This window comes from Antrostomus carolinensis, unplaced genomic scaffold (genome assembly GCF_000700745.2).
Source record: "Antrostomus carolinensis isolate BGI_N321 unplaced genomic scaffold, ASM70074v2 scaffold7847, whole genome shotgun sequence".
Lineage (NCBI taxonomy): Eukaryota > Metazoa > Chordata > Aves > Caprimulgiformes > Caprimulgidae > Antrostomus > Antrostomus carolinensis.
Window position 1 is genome coordinate 54324 of NW_010325342.1, and position 15528 is coordinate 69851.

At 37.3% G+C, this 15528-nt stretch overlaps 1 protein-coding gene across 5 annotated transcripts in view; it reads left to right on the forward strand.

Moving 5' to 3' along the window:
- Positions 1–15528, forward strand: part of ST18 (ST18 C2H2C-type zinc finger transcription factor) — a 95480-nt gene that overhangs the window by 40599 nt on the left and 39353 nt on the right. For 2 of the 5 annotated variants that reach the window (XM_029085754.1, XM_010171171.2), the window contains exons 4-8: positions 2674–2864; positions 7251–8039; positions 10755–10889; positions 12491–12581; positions 14105–14209. In XM_029085754.1, the coding sequence (XP_028941587.1) occupies positions 2674–2864; positions 7251–8039; positions 10755–10889; positions 12491–12581; positions 14105–14209 (1311 nt within the window). Of the gene's footprint in view, positions 1–2673; positions 2865–7250; positions 8040–10754; positions 10890–12490; positions 12582–14104; positions 14210–15528 lie in introns of those variants that run through there. The other 3 variants (XM_029085755.1, XM_029085756.1, XM_029085757.1) reach the window with 3 other exon arrangements.

A 15528-nucleotide genomic window follows, 5' to 3' on the forward strand; every position in this document is an offset into this window, starting at 1 on the left:
TGTAATCACAGTGGAAGGTGGCAGAAATCATTTTACTTGAAGTTGCATCTCATGTATTCACTTATTTCAAAATGATGGGAACTACAGAGGAAATCCAGGTGAGTGGATGAGTATGTACAGAAAAAAGTATGAGGACAAGCTCATGCATCAGTCTTTTATAGAGGAGAAACTTTCTAACATGTGCAATGTGCTTCCAGGCAGATTTGTGGGCTTCCTGTCCTGACATGGATGGAACAGCTTTTGATTTACTGCCGTAAACTGTGGTAGTTACGGTCAAGTGGGATTCCTGTGCTCTCATTTCCCTGAGCAGATCTGCAGGAGGCAGGTGGCAGCAGTACCCCTGCACTGGTCCTGACTGTGCTTTGCTAACATCTGAGTTGGGCTACCTTTCACAGTTGTGGTTAAAAACTAACATGTTTAATAGCTGTTGTGCCAGCCCACAGTGGTGGGCTTACAAGATCATGTTACTAAAAAAAAAAAAAAAAAGATTTTATGTAGTGAGCAAGAATCATCTTACCATGTTTTCCCTTAAGTTGACTGGAAGTTACACAACAGTCAGGCAACTTACAGGATATAAAGCTGAAGAGCTAGATCAAGTTCTGTGACCTGTGTTGCACAGGAGGGCATACTAGATGATCTAATTGCATTTTCTATTCTAAAAATCTATTAATTATGTTTGTGTAAGAAACAGCTGTAGCTTCGTCAAAGGGGAATTAAGCACTGCAAATTCATCTTCTCCTAAACATTCTCACAGTACGTACTGAAGGTAAACTTGAAGCTTGACAAATAAATGAGAAAGATCAAAAGCAAACCTAGTGAAGGGTTTTAAAACATTTTTCATTTATTCAACTTGCCCAAAACAACATGAATGGTATGAACTGCCATTCACAAATATGAATTAAGAAACTGTTGATTGTATTTTCTTAGAAATAAATTATGCATATTTGTCTGAACTGCATCCATCCCTGATGTCTGTTATACGGGCATCATTTCAAGGGGATGCTTATAACATTATGGTTCTGAGCTTTAATATGATATTAATGTTTTCCTCTATTTATAAACAGAGAAATAATACAGAAGTCGTAATATATTCAACTACAGCAGGTACTTAGTGTCTGATATTCCTGATCCCCATAGCATTTTAACTTTCAGAAGATCAACAATATCCACTGTGCACATGGTAGAATGCATGACACATATGATAGAATTTTAACATTTCCCCTAAAATGCAGATCTTTGTATTTCTATGTCCATCATGTTTGCAATGATGGATTGCCAAAAGGTGCTTAGTCAAAAATGGACAATTTTAAACAAAAAGCTCAAGTTAGTCATATGCTTTCATCCAAAACAATCAGAACCTGAGACAATTTAGTGCACATAAGATACCTTGGAAGGATTAATTTACACTGTTGAGCTTGTAATATGTGTAACCAATAGGAGTATTCTGCATACATGGATTTTTTTCAAATCTTGCAGCTAAGTCGGTGAGCCAAATGCAAAATCCAATGCTTTAGGGCATTGTGTAGATTTGTGTTGCACCCTGGGGGTGCCTAAGGTGGAGAAACCATTGAGTGGATTACACAGATTCATATATGTAGTTTTTTCAACTCTGACAGATATAACGTCAACACTATTATTTGTACTACATAGATTTCTTAGAAGTCTCTGTGTGAGAGAACAATGAAATCATGCCAAATCACTCACACAAAAAAAGTTTTATTAATAAAACTGTTGAAGTTTCTGGCCTCCTTAATGAGGTGTCATATGATGCAACATCTATATACCATACAATTCAGCTGCATGGCAGAAAAGTCTTTGCTAAATATCTGTAGAAGCACATTAATAGAGAGATCAATATGTGGATCCTATAGGAACTGAAAGTATATTAAATCTGCTAAAAATCTCCCTCTTTAAAATACTGCCCTCTCTTCTCATGTCTGTCATCTGAAACTTAGGCATCTGGACCAGGCAAGGCCTTTCCCAGGGAATGGTTCACCCTGTTTATCAGATAGGTCTAGTTTTGAGTGGGATGAATTGCCCTCCAGAGAAGACTTTTTCCAGGGTCTATTCAGAGACCTGAGGAGCTTAATCTAGATGTTTATGGCTGGAGTTAATGAAATGAAGCCAGTGCTTGGGACTGATATTGAAAAAGGGACATATATTGCAAAATTTTCTGAAGGTACAGTGTGTTTCAAACAGATTTTATGCTGTTGAACTCAAAATGTGTGACTGAATATCCATACTGATGTAAAGGTAATGGAGCCAAGGTTCAGGGTGTAGTAGTATAACTGCTGTTATATTTTTCCCCTTAGCTGTTTCTCTGGATTATCAACCCAGACTACAATTTTATTCATCCTTTGATGGGTGTATGTATTTTACTGCAGAGCAGGTCTTAGATTACCATATGTTTATTTAGGATTAAGGATGTTGGGTTATGGGGTTTTTGGTTTTGTCTTCCTCCTCATTCCCCTTCCCCTAAACAAATATTTGCAACAGTGAAAAGAAATGGGACTTGCCTGTGCCCTCAACTTGTACATGAGCTAAAATTAAATATCCACTAAACACAACTTGCTGGAACTGTAAGTGAATTAATATTTTGTCAGTCCTCACTTTCATACTTAGAATTAAACTACTCCCACTTTTTTCTCTGTCATTGACAATTGATCATTGCAGTGCCTACAAATGCTCCATGGCTAAGAAGAGGAAAGCTGAAGAACAGATATCAGGTGTTCCCGTCAACAAAAGGAAGTCCCTATTAATGAAACCCCGCCACTACAGTCCCAGCTTGGAATGTAAAGAAGAAAATGAAGACAGGACGGATTTACAGGAAGACATCTGTGTCCTCGAAAGCAGCTCAACTCCAGGTAGTTGTGCAGTGTGGCTCTGCTTGAACCTGATTTCCACAGGAAGGGAGATATGAAACAGAATTTTCAGAAAGGATTCAGAATGTGTTTGACTTCTATCAGAGTTGGAACAGTGCATTTCTGTCTAGGTTTAACCATCATATTTCCAATTATTTTGTACAATAACTGCTTCTGGGGTCTAGTAAATGCTTTGTAGGTCACACAGAGAGACAACTACTGCAGCAGGTCAGATATGGAGCAACATATGCTTCTCCACTAGCTCTGTCAAAGAACAAGGTTAAGCTCACCACTGAGAAAAACACATTTATGAAGAGCTGATTTTCACTGGAATATATAGAGCTCTTAGGAAGCAAAAAATAAAAAAAATAAAAAATACAAAACGCTTAGCAAAACATTGTTGACTTTAATTTCATGCATGTGACTGTTACGTGTGTTCTGTTTAACACGATTATTAGATTCAGCAATTTTATACTTGTTATTCCAAGTCTTCTAAGCCAAACATGTCCAACAATTTATATAAACTTCTACAATGTGTATCCTGGAAAGTATGGAAAGGGATGGGGAGACAGAAAGATATAGCTACAGTATCCCTTAATTGCTCTTTTTTTCTAATATATGTTTATATATATTTAAGATGAACAAAAAATATAAAACTAAATTAGCTGTCATATTTTGTTTTTAAGAAGTCCTGCACATATTATTAATCAGGGAAGTGAGAAGATATCAGTGGAATACAGTCTGCATTTATTTTACAGGGAGAAGTCATCAGTAGCTAACAAATGTTAAGATAAAAGCAATGTGATCTGGCACTGGGCAATTAGTAATCACAGATAATATGAAAGCAGAATGAACTTATATTCCACTCAGTTTCTGGTTGCTATGGAAGTTTAAAGGTAATTTATTTTCCACTCAGTTTCTTCTTATCCAGTATTTTGGAAGGACAGGGTGATAGATAATCTCATCTAAATTCCCTTTCCCACAAGATTTTGGACTAGATGATCTTTCAAGGTCCCTTCCAACCTGGGTTGTTCTATAATGAACTGAAATTAGGAATTTATATCTTTATCCACTCTAAATAGAATTTTCTTAAAGACAAAACAAACCCCCCAAATTTTACACATATGAATACTATAAAACACTATTTACATAGAAGAAGAAGAAGAAGAAGAAGAAGAAGAAGAAGAAGAAGAAGAAGAAGAAGGATGTCTTTGGGGTTTTTTGTTTGGTTGGTTAGGTTTGGGGTTTTTTAGGTTTTTGGGTTGCGGTTTTTTTTGAGATATATAGATTTTAGCTATTTTCTCTTGTATTGATTCAGCTTGGTTTCTGGCCACCCAGAGCTGCCCTCAGAAATATGTTTTTCTCTCCCTTGGGCATGTCCTATGCATAGCTTGAAGAACTCACCGAAGGGAAAGTACTATGATGGGTGTAAGGTGGAATTTGGTGTTGTATATGGATGAAAATAAGTTATTTAATTGATCCTTTTTTTTTAAAAAAGGGCAAGTGTTGGGCCAAGTCCATTGACATAAATGTAGAGCAACCCTATTTGGACCCAGTCCTTCAGTCAAAAGAAAAAAAATCTCTTAATTTCAAAAAGACTTATTTCATACCTGTGAGATTTCTCCCAACTGCTTGTGACATTGATAGCACAACCTGTCCCTTTGGCATTAATTTTGCCGGCTACAAACCAAATTTCAGCTAAAACATACAGCTGGTGTGGGTATGTAGGTTTATTTGTAATTTCTTAGTTTAATATTGCTCATTTATTATGAATCCATGATTCTTATAGAATCATAGAATTGTTAGGATTGGAAGGGACCTTAAAGATCATCTAGTTCCAACCCCCCTGCCATCAGCAGGGACATCTTCCACTAGATCAGGTTGCTCAAAGCTTCATCCAGCCTGGCCTTAAACACTTCTAGGGAGGGGGCATCCACAACCTCTCTGGGCAACCTGTTCCAGTGTCTGACCACCCTCACAGTGAAAAACTTCTTCCTAATATCTAATCTAAACCTGCCCTCTTTCAGCTTAAACCCATTTCCCCTTGTTTTTTCATTAACTTCCCTTAGGAAAAGTCCTTCCCCAGCTTTCTTGTAGGCCCCCTTCAGATACTGGAAGGCCGCTATAAGATCACCCCAGAGCCTTCTCTTTTCCAGGCTGAACAGCCTTTATCTGTTGATCAGTTAATGCTTCAGTTCACGGATTGATGCAACCGTAGACTAAGTTGAGTTTTTATTATTTTAAAAGTAAATTTACAGCCTGTAGAAGTAAAAAGCAAAGCTGGGACAGCTGAACCATTCAGTCTGGTTCAACAACAAATTTTTAAACACTACATTTTAAAATTGCTGATTATTTAAGGAGCAAAAATCTGTTATCATGCATTTATACATTTTTTTTTCTTCAACAGAAGAATAACTGAAAAGACCCGTTACTATCATTAAGTGTGTTTTGTTTTGTTTTGTTTTGTTTTGTTTTGAAGGGTGAGAGATTTCTTTTAAAACTAGATCTTCTTACTTTTTGAAATGACCCACTGATGGGACTCTGTTATTTTCCAAATGGCAGAAAAGCAAATAATAAAAACCCATTTGACTGAAGTTGGTTACAGAGCCAAATCATCGTTCTTACTTGCTGAGATGTGAAAAGACAGCATACTTCTTTATTCAGAATACTGCAATGTGTGTGGTACTAGACCAGCTGCTAAAAAGTTACACTAAGGTTTACAGACATTTTTTTTTAAACACAACTTTATGCACACAGTGCACAAGGCCACCTCTCCCTGCATGAGTCCAATTTTCAGAAGAAGAATAAGAATTAATCAATATTTTCTTTTAACATATAACAAACAGTTGAACCAAACAATTATGTAAACTGGAAATGACCCAAAATGCTAACAGTTTGGCAGCAGTAAAGTGAAATGCATTGTGGTGCACATGTGCATTTTTGTCCCCCTTTTCCCCTCCACAATAATCTGCACTTAATAGGAATATTTTAAACTATGTAGCTAAGCAACAGAGGTAATTGTTGCTTTCTAGAGCTTTTGTTAGGCACTCTAACACAGCCCAAATATGCATAATTAGGTATAATGTCTATAAATCATTATTGTACACATGTGGGTAGTTAAGTGGATTGAGAGAATAGTTCAATGAATTGGACATATTCACTGAAAATGCTTTTTATTTGTTTTCTGTAGTTCATAATACTTTAAAATTATCATAACCCTTTACACTTTCTCTTAATAGCTCACTGTGTTATTGAGAGAAACTTCATTTGCATTTTAGACTATGTTTAATTTATTATTTAAGCCTGGAGTTCTGATTCAGGAGAGGACAGACACATCTTATGAAATAGTCTGTGCTTGTTTATTCATCCTCCTTTCTAGGAAGTAAAATGTTAAATTTTTCAGTTTATGTTGAATAGATCCCAACAAAAGAATGTACCCTATAATCAGCATTATTGAAGGGGCTAGTGTTGTGACTAAATTCTTCCCTTCATCCAAAAATGCTTTTAGTTACTATGGCAATATTTACTTGATCCTGGCAAACCAGTGTTGATTTTAGAGAGATAATTACCAGAAAGGAAGATGATGGAGATGTATTTTTGAGTGTCCTTGTCAGAGGAAATGTTTATAAAAAATTAAATGAGATACAAAAGGCATATTGTCTTCCACACCGACAACCTCTCCTACATGCAGCCCCTATTACCTGCTGGCTGCTGCTTTTCTTCTGAAGAAAGATGTTTATAAGGACAGGATGCACTTCAGTGGTGTCTTTAACAAGTTCTTTATGAGTCTGTACATAACAACCATTTCTGTTTGCCTGTGCATGACCTGATCTATCACTTAATATGGCAATTGCAGTGGTGACCAGGAGCTTGCCCTTTGTGAAGTATTGAGGTTTTTTTCCATCAAGGTCTTTCATGGGATCTGGGGTGACTGGGAAAGTAATTAGGGTCTATTTTGAGAAAATATTTGGGAGTCTTAGGTAAAAGAAAAGTGAAAATAGATCAGAGGAATTTCAAAATGTGTGTATATATGCATATATTATATAGATTATGTGTACACATATATATCTATATATGGCACATTATTTATATGAGTGTACATGACTGTGTGTGTGTTCTAAGATAATAGATTTCTTCACCATCATGCTAACGTATTTATTTTTCGTATAACTCCACAGCTATAATATAAAGTAGATATAATATAAAAGGGGATTTTACTAATGCTACAAGCAGTCATTTCAAACACAGCCTTGGTGTGAATTAAATTATTTCAGAATACCTTTGAGTAAATAAATGACAATTAGTAAGTAAATATCTTCATATCACTATTGCAAGATACAAAAACCAGTTATTCTTACATATTTTTCTCTTGCTTTTTTTCTCATGCAGAGGAAAGCACTCCAAAATCAGCTGAGGAAATTCCATGTGGGCAAGAAAATTCCAGTCAAAGAAAAGATAACTACTCCAGCTATCAAGATGTCATGGCCAAGTCTTTGATGAACATGGGAAAATTAGCAAAAGATGCACCCAGTCAAACTGTGGCAGAAAATCTAAATGATAGTGGCATTCAATCCTTAAAAACACAAAGTGATAACACTGATGAATGTTACTTGATTAACTCAGCTGAAGGAAAGGAGAAGACTGTTATTTCTGACTCAAAATACTGTTCATCTGAGGAAAATGAAAGTAACTCTGAAATTATGGACAATGAGTGGGACAGCTCCTCAAATTTCTCAGAAGAAACTAGTGTAAAGCCCCACGTAACTCAGAACTATATTCTAGAGTGTAATCAACCTAGCGTCCTGGAAGTCCCAGAAATTAAGAAGGAAGAGGTAGAATTTGGCCCTTGTGAAACACTTTGTGACTCAGAAATAGAACTAAGAGCACCCCAGGAGTCTCACCCAGATCCTTTCGAGAAGAAAATTCAGAACACCTTCCCTGAAAGTGAAGATGACAACGAGTGCCTGTCAGAAACCACAGAAGTGTCGGTTGAGCTGGACAAAACAAAAGGGAACTTGAGTTTGCTAGAACAAGCAATCGCTCTGCAGGCAGAGCAAGGGCATGTGTTTCACAGCACCTACAAGGAACTGGATAGGTTTCTTCTGGAGCATCTAGCAGGGGAAAGAAGACAAACCAAAGTTATTGACATTGGTGGGAGACAGATATTTAGCAACAAAAGTAAGGAAGAATATTTGGCTGTTCTTACTGGTTTAAGCATTTATCCTGTGACTGATAGAGGATTCTGAGCTGGGTTTTATAGCAACAGTAAAGAATCTGGAATTTAGCTGGTAATTTTGTTAATTATGTACCTCTACACTAGTGCCTTACATCTAACCAGGTTAAACGCTAGGTACTTGGCTTCCTGCCAAACTGCTATGTGAAATGATCAGTAATAGGTACTAAAAGGGCTGTGTAACTGGCACTCCTCCTCCTTTTCCTCCTCTCCCACCTCCTCCTCCATAGGGCACTAATAAATACCTCCTAAATTTCAGCAGCCAAAAGAGAAGGCATTAAAACAGTGCTTAAGGAAAGGTTAGGGTGAAAAATTGGCCTCTTCCAAACATACCACCTAATTCCTAAGCCACATATTTTCTGAGTTCAGTCTACTTTATGTATCAACATTACATTTTGCTACAGCCAACACTCCTGAGCCAGGAAAGCGCAAGCCATGCTCTTCTGCCTCATTCACCACCAGCAGAATTACCAGTAAATTCCAAAATCTTTATTGTTTTTGATGGTTTGTGGTATCCTACAAAGCTTCAGGAACATTGGTCCCTTTTTGCTACTTAATCAGGCTTACAGAAGTGGAGATTTATAAGATTTGGGTTTGATTTGTAAACTTTGTTGTCTTGTATTAAACTCCCCTGTTGAGGATAAGTACAGAACATCAAGAAATGTCATTTTATAAGCACACTCCCCGATGTAGTAAGTAACAGTTTTAGGCTTCCAAATATTCGGAGGTCACCCTGCATTGCTGCAATTTCTGTTTTTGATAAACAATTTGCTTTGGTATTTATAGTGCTACTTTAGAGTAGTCCCTGTGGACATTGCAAATATTATAGTATTTTTGTTAACTAAAGCATTTAATGTGTAAGATAACTGACAAGGTTTTTTTGGAGTTACAACTATAAAATATTTCCTGTAATATTTGGGAAGAATATGCATGCATCTAATTTTTCTGTCTCAAGAATTCTTTTCATTAGCATGCCTTAATCTGTGCATGCACAGTACTAGTCTACCTCCTTGCTAAAATGCATGAACCTTTATTTATTCAGATGACTATGGTGTATGCAGGAATTGTACAGATACTTTTTCATATCCTGAGACCAGCTGTGTTCATCAGGTTCACACTGGTGTCAATGTGAGTTTCTCACAACACACATAGGAAGGAGCAGTGATGGTAAGCACGGCAGAATCTGACCCTTCCTGTTTTGCCTCATATTGTTGTTAGTTGTAGTTTGCAGGTGAGTTTAGAGGTAACACTCATGGAGGAACAAACTAGGCTTTGTTTGGGTTGTATAAACACCATATGATTTTAGTCAGTGTAGTATCAGGCACATAATTTTTTCACTTTACATAATTAACTGTTTTTTATTTCTAAAAAATCCACCACCGAATCCATCAGCTCTTAGTTGTCTTTCTTGGATGCTACATCAGGAAAACATGGCTTAAATTTATATTTTTCCATCTTTTTAATGATAAACCTTTCTAATTAATGGAGGAAAAATTAAATTGTATTTCAGGATCCCTCTTTATTTTCTGTCACAATTGCAGTGCTTCCCATTTGCAGTGATTCTAAAAAGCATGTGGTCTCCTGTTGATGCTCAGTCTATTTTCTTTCCTTTTTTTTTTTTTTTTTGTACCTAAAATCTTGCCAGGGAGTTTAACCCTCAGCTGTCTCTGGTGATCCTGTCCCTGAGCACGTCCTACCTCATGGTCCAACAAAATGAGCTTGAAGGAGGCTGCTCCCTGTGCTGGCTGCAGCTGTTTTTTCCCCCAGCGCCGAATGCTGTTGGCAGCCAATCACAGATGGAGCTAAAACCATCCTCAGCAATTTATGCTGCCACTTCCTCCAGATTTCTCACAAGAGAATTTCTGGACCAGAATTCATTCCTTTCTCGCACAGATTTTGATCCTGCATTGGAAATCAAATAAAGGCTTTCTGACCAGTGCTTCTTGCACAATTCTAGATGCTTAAAACAAAAATTGGAAATACACTATGGCCATCACAGAGTGGTAGCTGTGGGGCTGGGCTGAGACCTTGCCTTTGAAAGGGTATCGGCTGCTCCATGTTTTCACTGTCATTGTGGGCTGTTCCACAAAGCGACATTGCCATGTGTACCAGAGGGAGCTGCCTGCCTTGCCTCTCAAATGTAAAGTGGCATGTATTCAGTTTCCTAACAAAGAACATACAGCCTAGACATCTGCGATATTTAAGGAATGGCTTCTGGTTGAAATGCTTTTTGTTTGTTTCACACCTCAGCTTTTATTTGGTCGTCCCAGCTTCCTGGAGTCTGACATTAACAGAGTAAAAGATTGTTTCTGCTTTTTTATTTATTCCTTTATAGATCTTGCTGTTGGCTGGTGCTGCCAGTTTTCTGGCTCATTGGATTGTGGCTTCTGTCCTGATTGAGGCTCTGAATGGAACAAATGACACTGCACTCCTAACACTACCTAGTTTAGCACATAAATGGCATTTTGGGAGGGGGGAGCCACTGTTTAAAGGACTCAGTGTGAAATCCTAAAGATGTTTAAATTGCATACATCTTTGTTAAAACTTTGTGTAGGAATTACATCTGAAGTACAAAACAAAGTATCATGCTGCTAGGATCACTCAGCTGAGTGCAGATGAGAGCTAAAAAGAAACAAAATCCTTATCTGATTTCTCTGCAGATTCACCCAGGCCTGAAAAGAGAGAAACCAAATGTCCCATCCCAGGATGTGATGGCACAGGGCACGTGACTGGGCTTTACCCTCACCACCGCAGTCTCTCAGGCTGTCCACATAAAGTTAGAGTGCCACTAGAAAGTGAGTATCATCACCCTGCAGTCCAGAATAATAGCTGGATCTGGACTTGTATTGTGGGTAGTGTGTGCTTATGCTGGAGAAGAAACACACTTTTTGTGGGTAAGATTGCAGAGAGAGGAGCCATCACACCTCCTTTGTCCTCCAGCTCTTAGTCGCAGTCCTACTTCCCACACTTATGAAGCTCAAGTACTCCTTAGCAGTAGCATTACAAACAGAAGTAGGCACCTCAGGTGGCCTGGGAAGAATAAGATCACAGCCAAACACCCCCCACACTGCCAGCAGACCTGTAGTCTTATGAATCTTCAAGATCTTGCTTGCCTGTGCCTTTGCTAAGGCATGTGGCAGAGAAATCATCTGCTTGTTCCAGAGCTGTGACCTGATTTACCGTATCACATGCCGAGGCTGCTGGTTTTCATGGTGGATAACCGAGAGGCCTGGACATGCTTATTCAGAGATGTTTCCAGTTTCCCCCTTACCACTATGCTCAAAAAGGTTACTTCCACCAGTACATCCCAGCGCTGGTCCACAGCACCTCTCTCTCATGTGACTGTATCATGCTAACCCTTTTATGACCAGTCTAGCTTGAATTTCCCTGCTTATTTCTAACTGTGTTGATCTGATTACATTGGTTTGTGTGTGTGTGTGTAATCCTGCAATGTGATGCAATGAAATGCTGCATAATAAGCCAAAATCTATTCATTTAAAAACAACCTAGTTAATCAGATTGTTTTTTGTGGTGGCATGCATAACAAAAAATTAAAAGGATACTTGCACTTTACCAATGTCCTGTTCCCAACTGTAACTCTCCCTCTTTAAAAAAATCTAGTATTAATCTGTATTTATGGAAACATCTGCTGAGTTAAGCAGGCTGCTGCATGTGGAAGGCTTTAGCAACATTAACTTTCTAAAAAGTTAAAATTAACAAGTCCTTGTTAATTATCACACTTCCAATCAGATGTGTTCTGTCCTGCTGTCAAAAAAAATCAACCAAAAAAAAACCACCCCCCCCAAAAAAAAAACAAACAAACAAAAAACCAACAACAACAACAAAAAAAACAAACCCCAAACAAACAGAAAATTATCTGTAATCTCAATTTGGCTTCTGACGGAACAAAACTGATTCACTAAACAGTCATCTTTTTTTAAGCATTGTGCATCCAAAGGGGTGATGCAGTACTGAAGTTATGAGCAGACGTACAAAGACATATTCTGTTTTACACAGACAAACATCTCACTCTTAATAAAAAGATCCACATCAAAGGGCATAAGAAATGTACATGCTTTTTCTAGTGAACTGTGTCAGTTGTGTGTGAACTAGAAGGCAAAGGGCTTCGTGATATAACATCCTTGCTAACTTCTGCCGTTGTTCTACAACAATGTGCATGTGGGAAGCCACACTACAGCAGTGTAGGGATAAACTTATATATGCTGGAGGCACCAGCCTTTCTGTGTTGTAGGTCTTTTGCCTCTCATTTTCTTTTGTGGTCAAAATGTAACAGAATTGAGAATCTGAGTCTGAAGAATAAATATCCATATTTTTAACGTGTGTATTTTTAATTGATATATGTTATTATCACTTTTTTTTTCTTATTACTGTTTAGTTCTTGCCATGCATGAAAATGTTTTAAAGTGCCCCACCCCAGGATGCACCGGAAGAGGACATGTCAACAGCAATCGCAACACGCACAGAAGGTAGATCAGAAAATTTCCCGTCCACTTGAAATCTAACAGGAATAAATTCATGGGCACATCTTGGAATTAGATGTTACATACTACACTGCAGAATGCCTATGAACTGCGAGGGTAGTCTGTATTATTTATAACCAAATAATTGCGTTTAATTTCATTATATAAAAAATGGCTGCAGTGCTGAAGATGGTAAATTCTACTAGTATTTTTCACAGATGAGATTTCAAACTACAATTTCATTACGGTCTTCACAGTGAAACACCATCATATAAAAGGAATGAACAAATGCATTATTACTGCTACAACTGGAAAACCCAGGGAAAACCAAAGACTTCATTTTGCAAGACATACATAGTAGTCCTTGGCAGGAACTTCCCATCAAGGCACAATCCCTTTTAGCAAAACAGGCAATTTTAAGTGGAATACTTTAGAATCCTTGTAAAAACTAACTCCATTTATCACCCTCTGGAATGTCATCTTCCCACTTGGAACGCTCTTGTCTGTTTAACTTGCTGCCTGCAGGGAGAAAGTAAAATTGAGAATAGCCTTCCAGACAGGCAGCTGGGGAATCACAGCTGGGCTGCAGGTGAGGCAGTGCCGATGCGCTCTGCTCCAGCAAGCCACTGCTGCCGGCACAGCTCCTGTCAGTACTGCTTTCTGCTGGAAGCCAGCAAGCAAAAATATTCAATTATAGTGCTTCTGCAAAAACATAATGTCAATCTTGCAATCAAACTTGGGACAGAAAAATTTCGAATCCTGCATTCTGTTTTGAACTGAATTTTTGTGGTATTTTCTTTTTTTGCTGCTGATTGATTGATTTATTATAGTATGAGTGCACCAAAATCAAGGGTTATCATACTATGTTGCTATCTTTAATACAAAAATCTAGTCTTTACAAGAGATTACAAGCTCATCTACATGAATATGTAAGAAACCAGTAAATATTTTTTCATTCTGTTTCCTGTTTTAAATCCCCAGTCATCTTAGCAGTATGTCAGCTGTATGATAAGCAACCCACGAATAGGATAAGAAAACATGTTCTAATCTAATAAAGCAAAAAGAAAAAAAAAAAAAGAAAGCACAACTTGAAATGACAACAGTTGCTCACATACTCCTGTTTTTTTTCCCAAATTCACTTTCCTTTTAATCAGCAGGAGGCTTATATGCATGGTTTAGCTGATAAAGTAAATGTAATTTGTCAAAAAATTTACTAGTGACTTGCCAGCCACAAAACATCAAAGCTGAACTGTGGAAAACTCCTACATGATTCAGTTTCCAGATATATCACCTCAAATAAACAGATTTCACAGTTTTGCATTGAGTGTTGAAAAACAGATGAATCTGGACTATAATAGCAGCAGCTCCCGTAGATGCACAGGGCACCAGAGAAGTTTGAAGTCATTGGGTTCCACAGCACATATTTCCATTACTTAAGATTTCATTTTAATGTGATGTTTTTGGTTTTAAGGGTTTTTTTAAAATTGTTTTTTTTTTTTTTTCCTTTTCTTCCCCTTGCTTTTAAACAGTCTTTCTGGTTGTCCAATTGCTGCAGCTGAAAAGTTGGCAATATCCCAGGAAAAGAACCAGCTCGAGTCTCCAAAAGCTGGGCAGTGCCAGGATCAGACTCACAGGTAGGAGCCCTCAGGCACTAGTCTCTCCAAAGTATTTCTGCACAAAATCTGTCAATTACTTCTCATAGCTACAGAGGTAAGTCAGTATTCCATGATAAACCTCTGCAAAGCTAAATGTCTTGACAGTATCTCAAAAGTAACAAGTAGCTTTCTGTTGGTTCTTGTGAGTATGGCTGACATAAAAAGCAAGACATATCTTTTGATAAGCAATCAAATATATTCTGCTAGATCTTACTTCAACACAAATAACCTTATCAACAGTTCTCAAATATCTTTCTCCAGTAAACAGAATCTACTGTCTTACCGAAATGCTTTAAACAATTTTCAAGAACTCTTCCTTTGTTACAATATTTTGGCCACTGAAACTTGATTAGAGATCTCTTTGAACTTATTACACTTTTAGCAGAACAGTCCTCTGATTTTGTGACTCTTTTCAGATAAATTTTCCAGTGATCCCAAGTAGCATCTTTTATTGGCATTGCAGTTACCTGAGAGGATTGAGAACTCTGCACATTCTGTTTCCTCACCATTGAATAATTCATATTTTCAGTTTCTTTATTTTAAGTTTATTGGTTTAATTAGTTTAATTTATTTTTATACAATGGCATCAAAAAGGGGAAACATTTTTATTGCATTTGTATTTTGTTTGAGAGTTATATGGAACCTACAGACATGCATAATTTGCACATCATTGGCACCACGACCATTACAACCTATTATATTCAGGTCTATTTGGGGACACTTTAATTTGTGGATTATTGACATGATCAGCTCTAATGGTTCCTTCAGAGCCATTACAGAATATTATGTCCATGTATCTGCCAACTGCACGTGCCTTAACTCCACGTATGAAAAGTCCTTAGGAAATTACTAAAGACAGGTAGTTACTGAACAGTAACTAAGTGGAATCACACACCATAATTCATTTTTTCCTCTCAAATAACAGAAGTAATTATTTTGGATTGTCTTATATTATATTTACACCATACTAATTCACAGTAAAGTAAGAACAATAGTGATCCATAAAATTACAAATTCTTTGCCTAGCTAAAATCTAGACAATGTTTAGAAATAAAGGAAGCACCATGCTACAGTGGTAATCTAGAAGTAAATCAGTATCTTTTTTGTAAATAGTCCACACCATTATCAGATAATACTAGACTTTTTTATGTCCGCAGCTTTGAACTTGTATGAAGTTAAAGTACTCTTTGACTGCTAGGTCAGCCACCATATTTACATTATTTTTTCCTTGTATACACCTACCATAAGATTTATATGTGGTAACAGCACACTTTCTGACACTGAGATGCAACTGTACC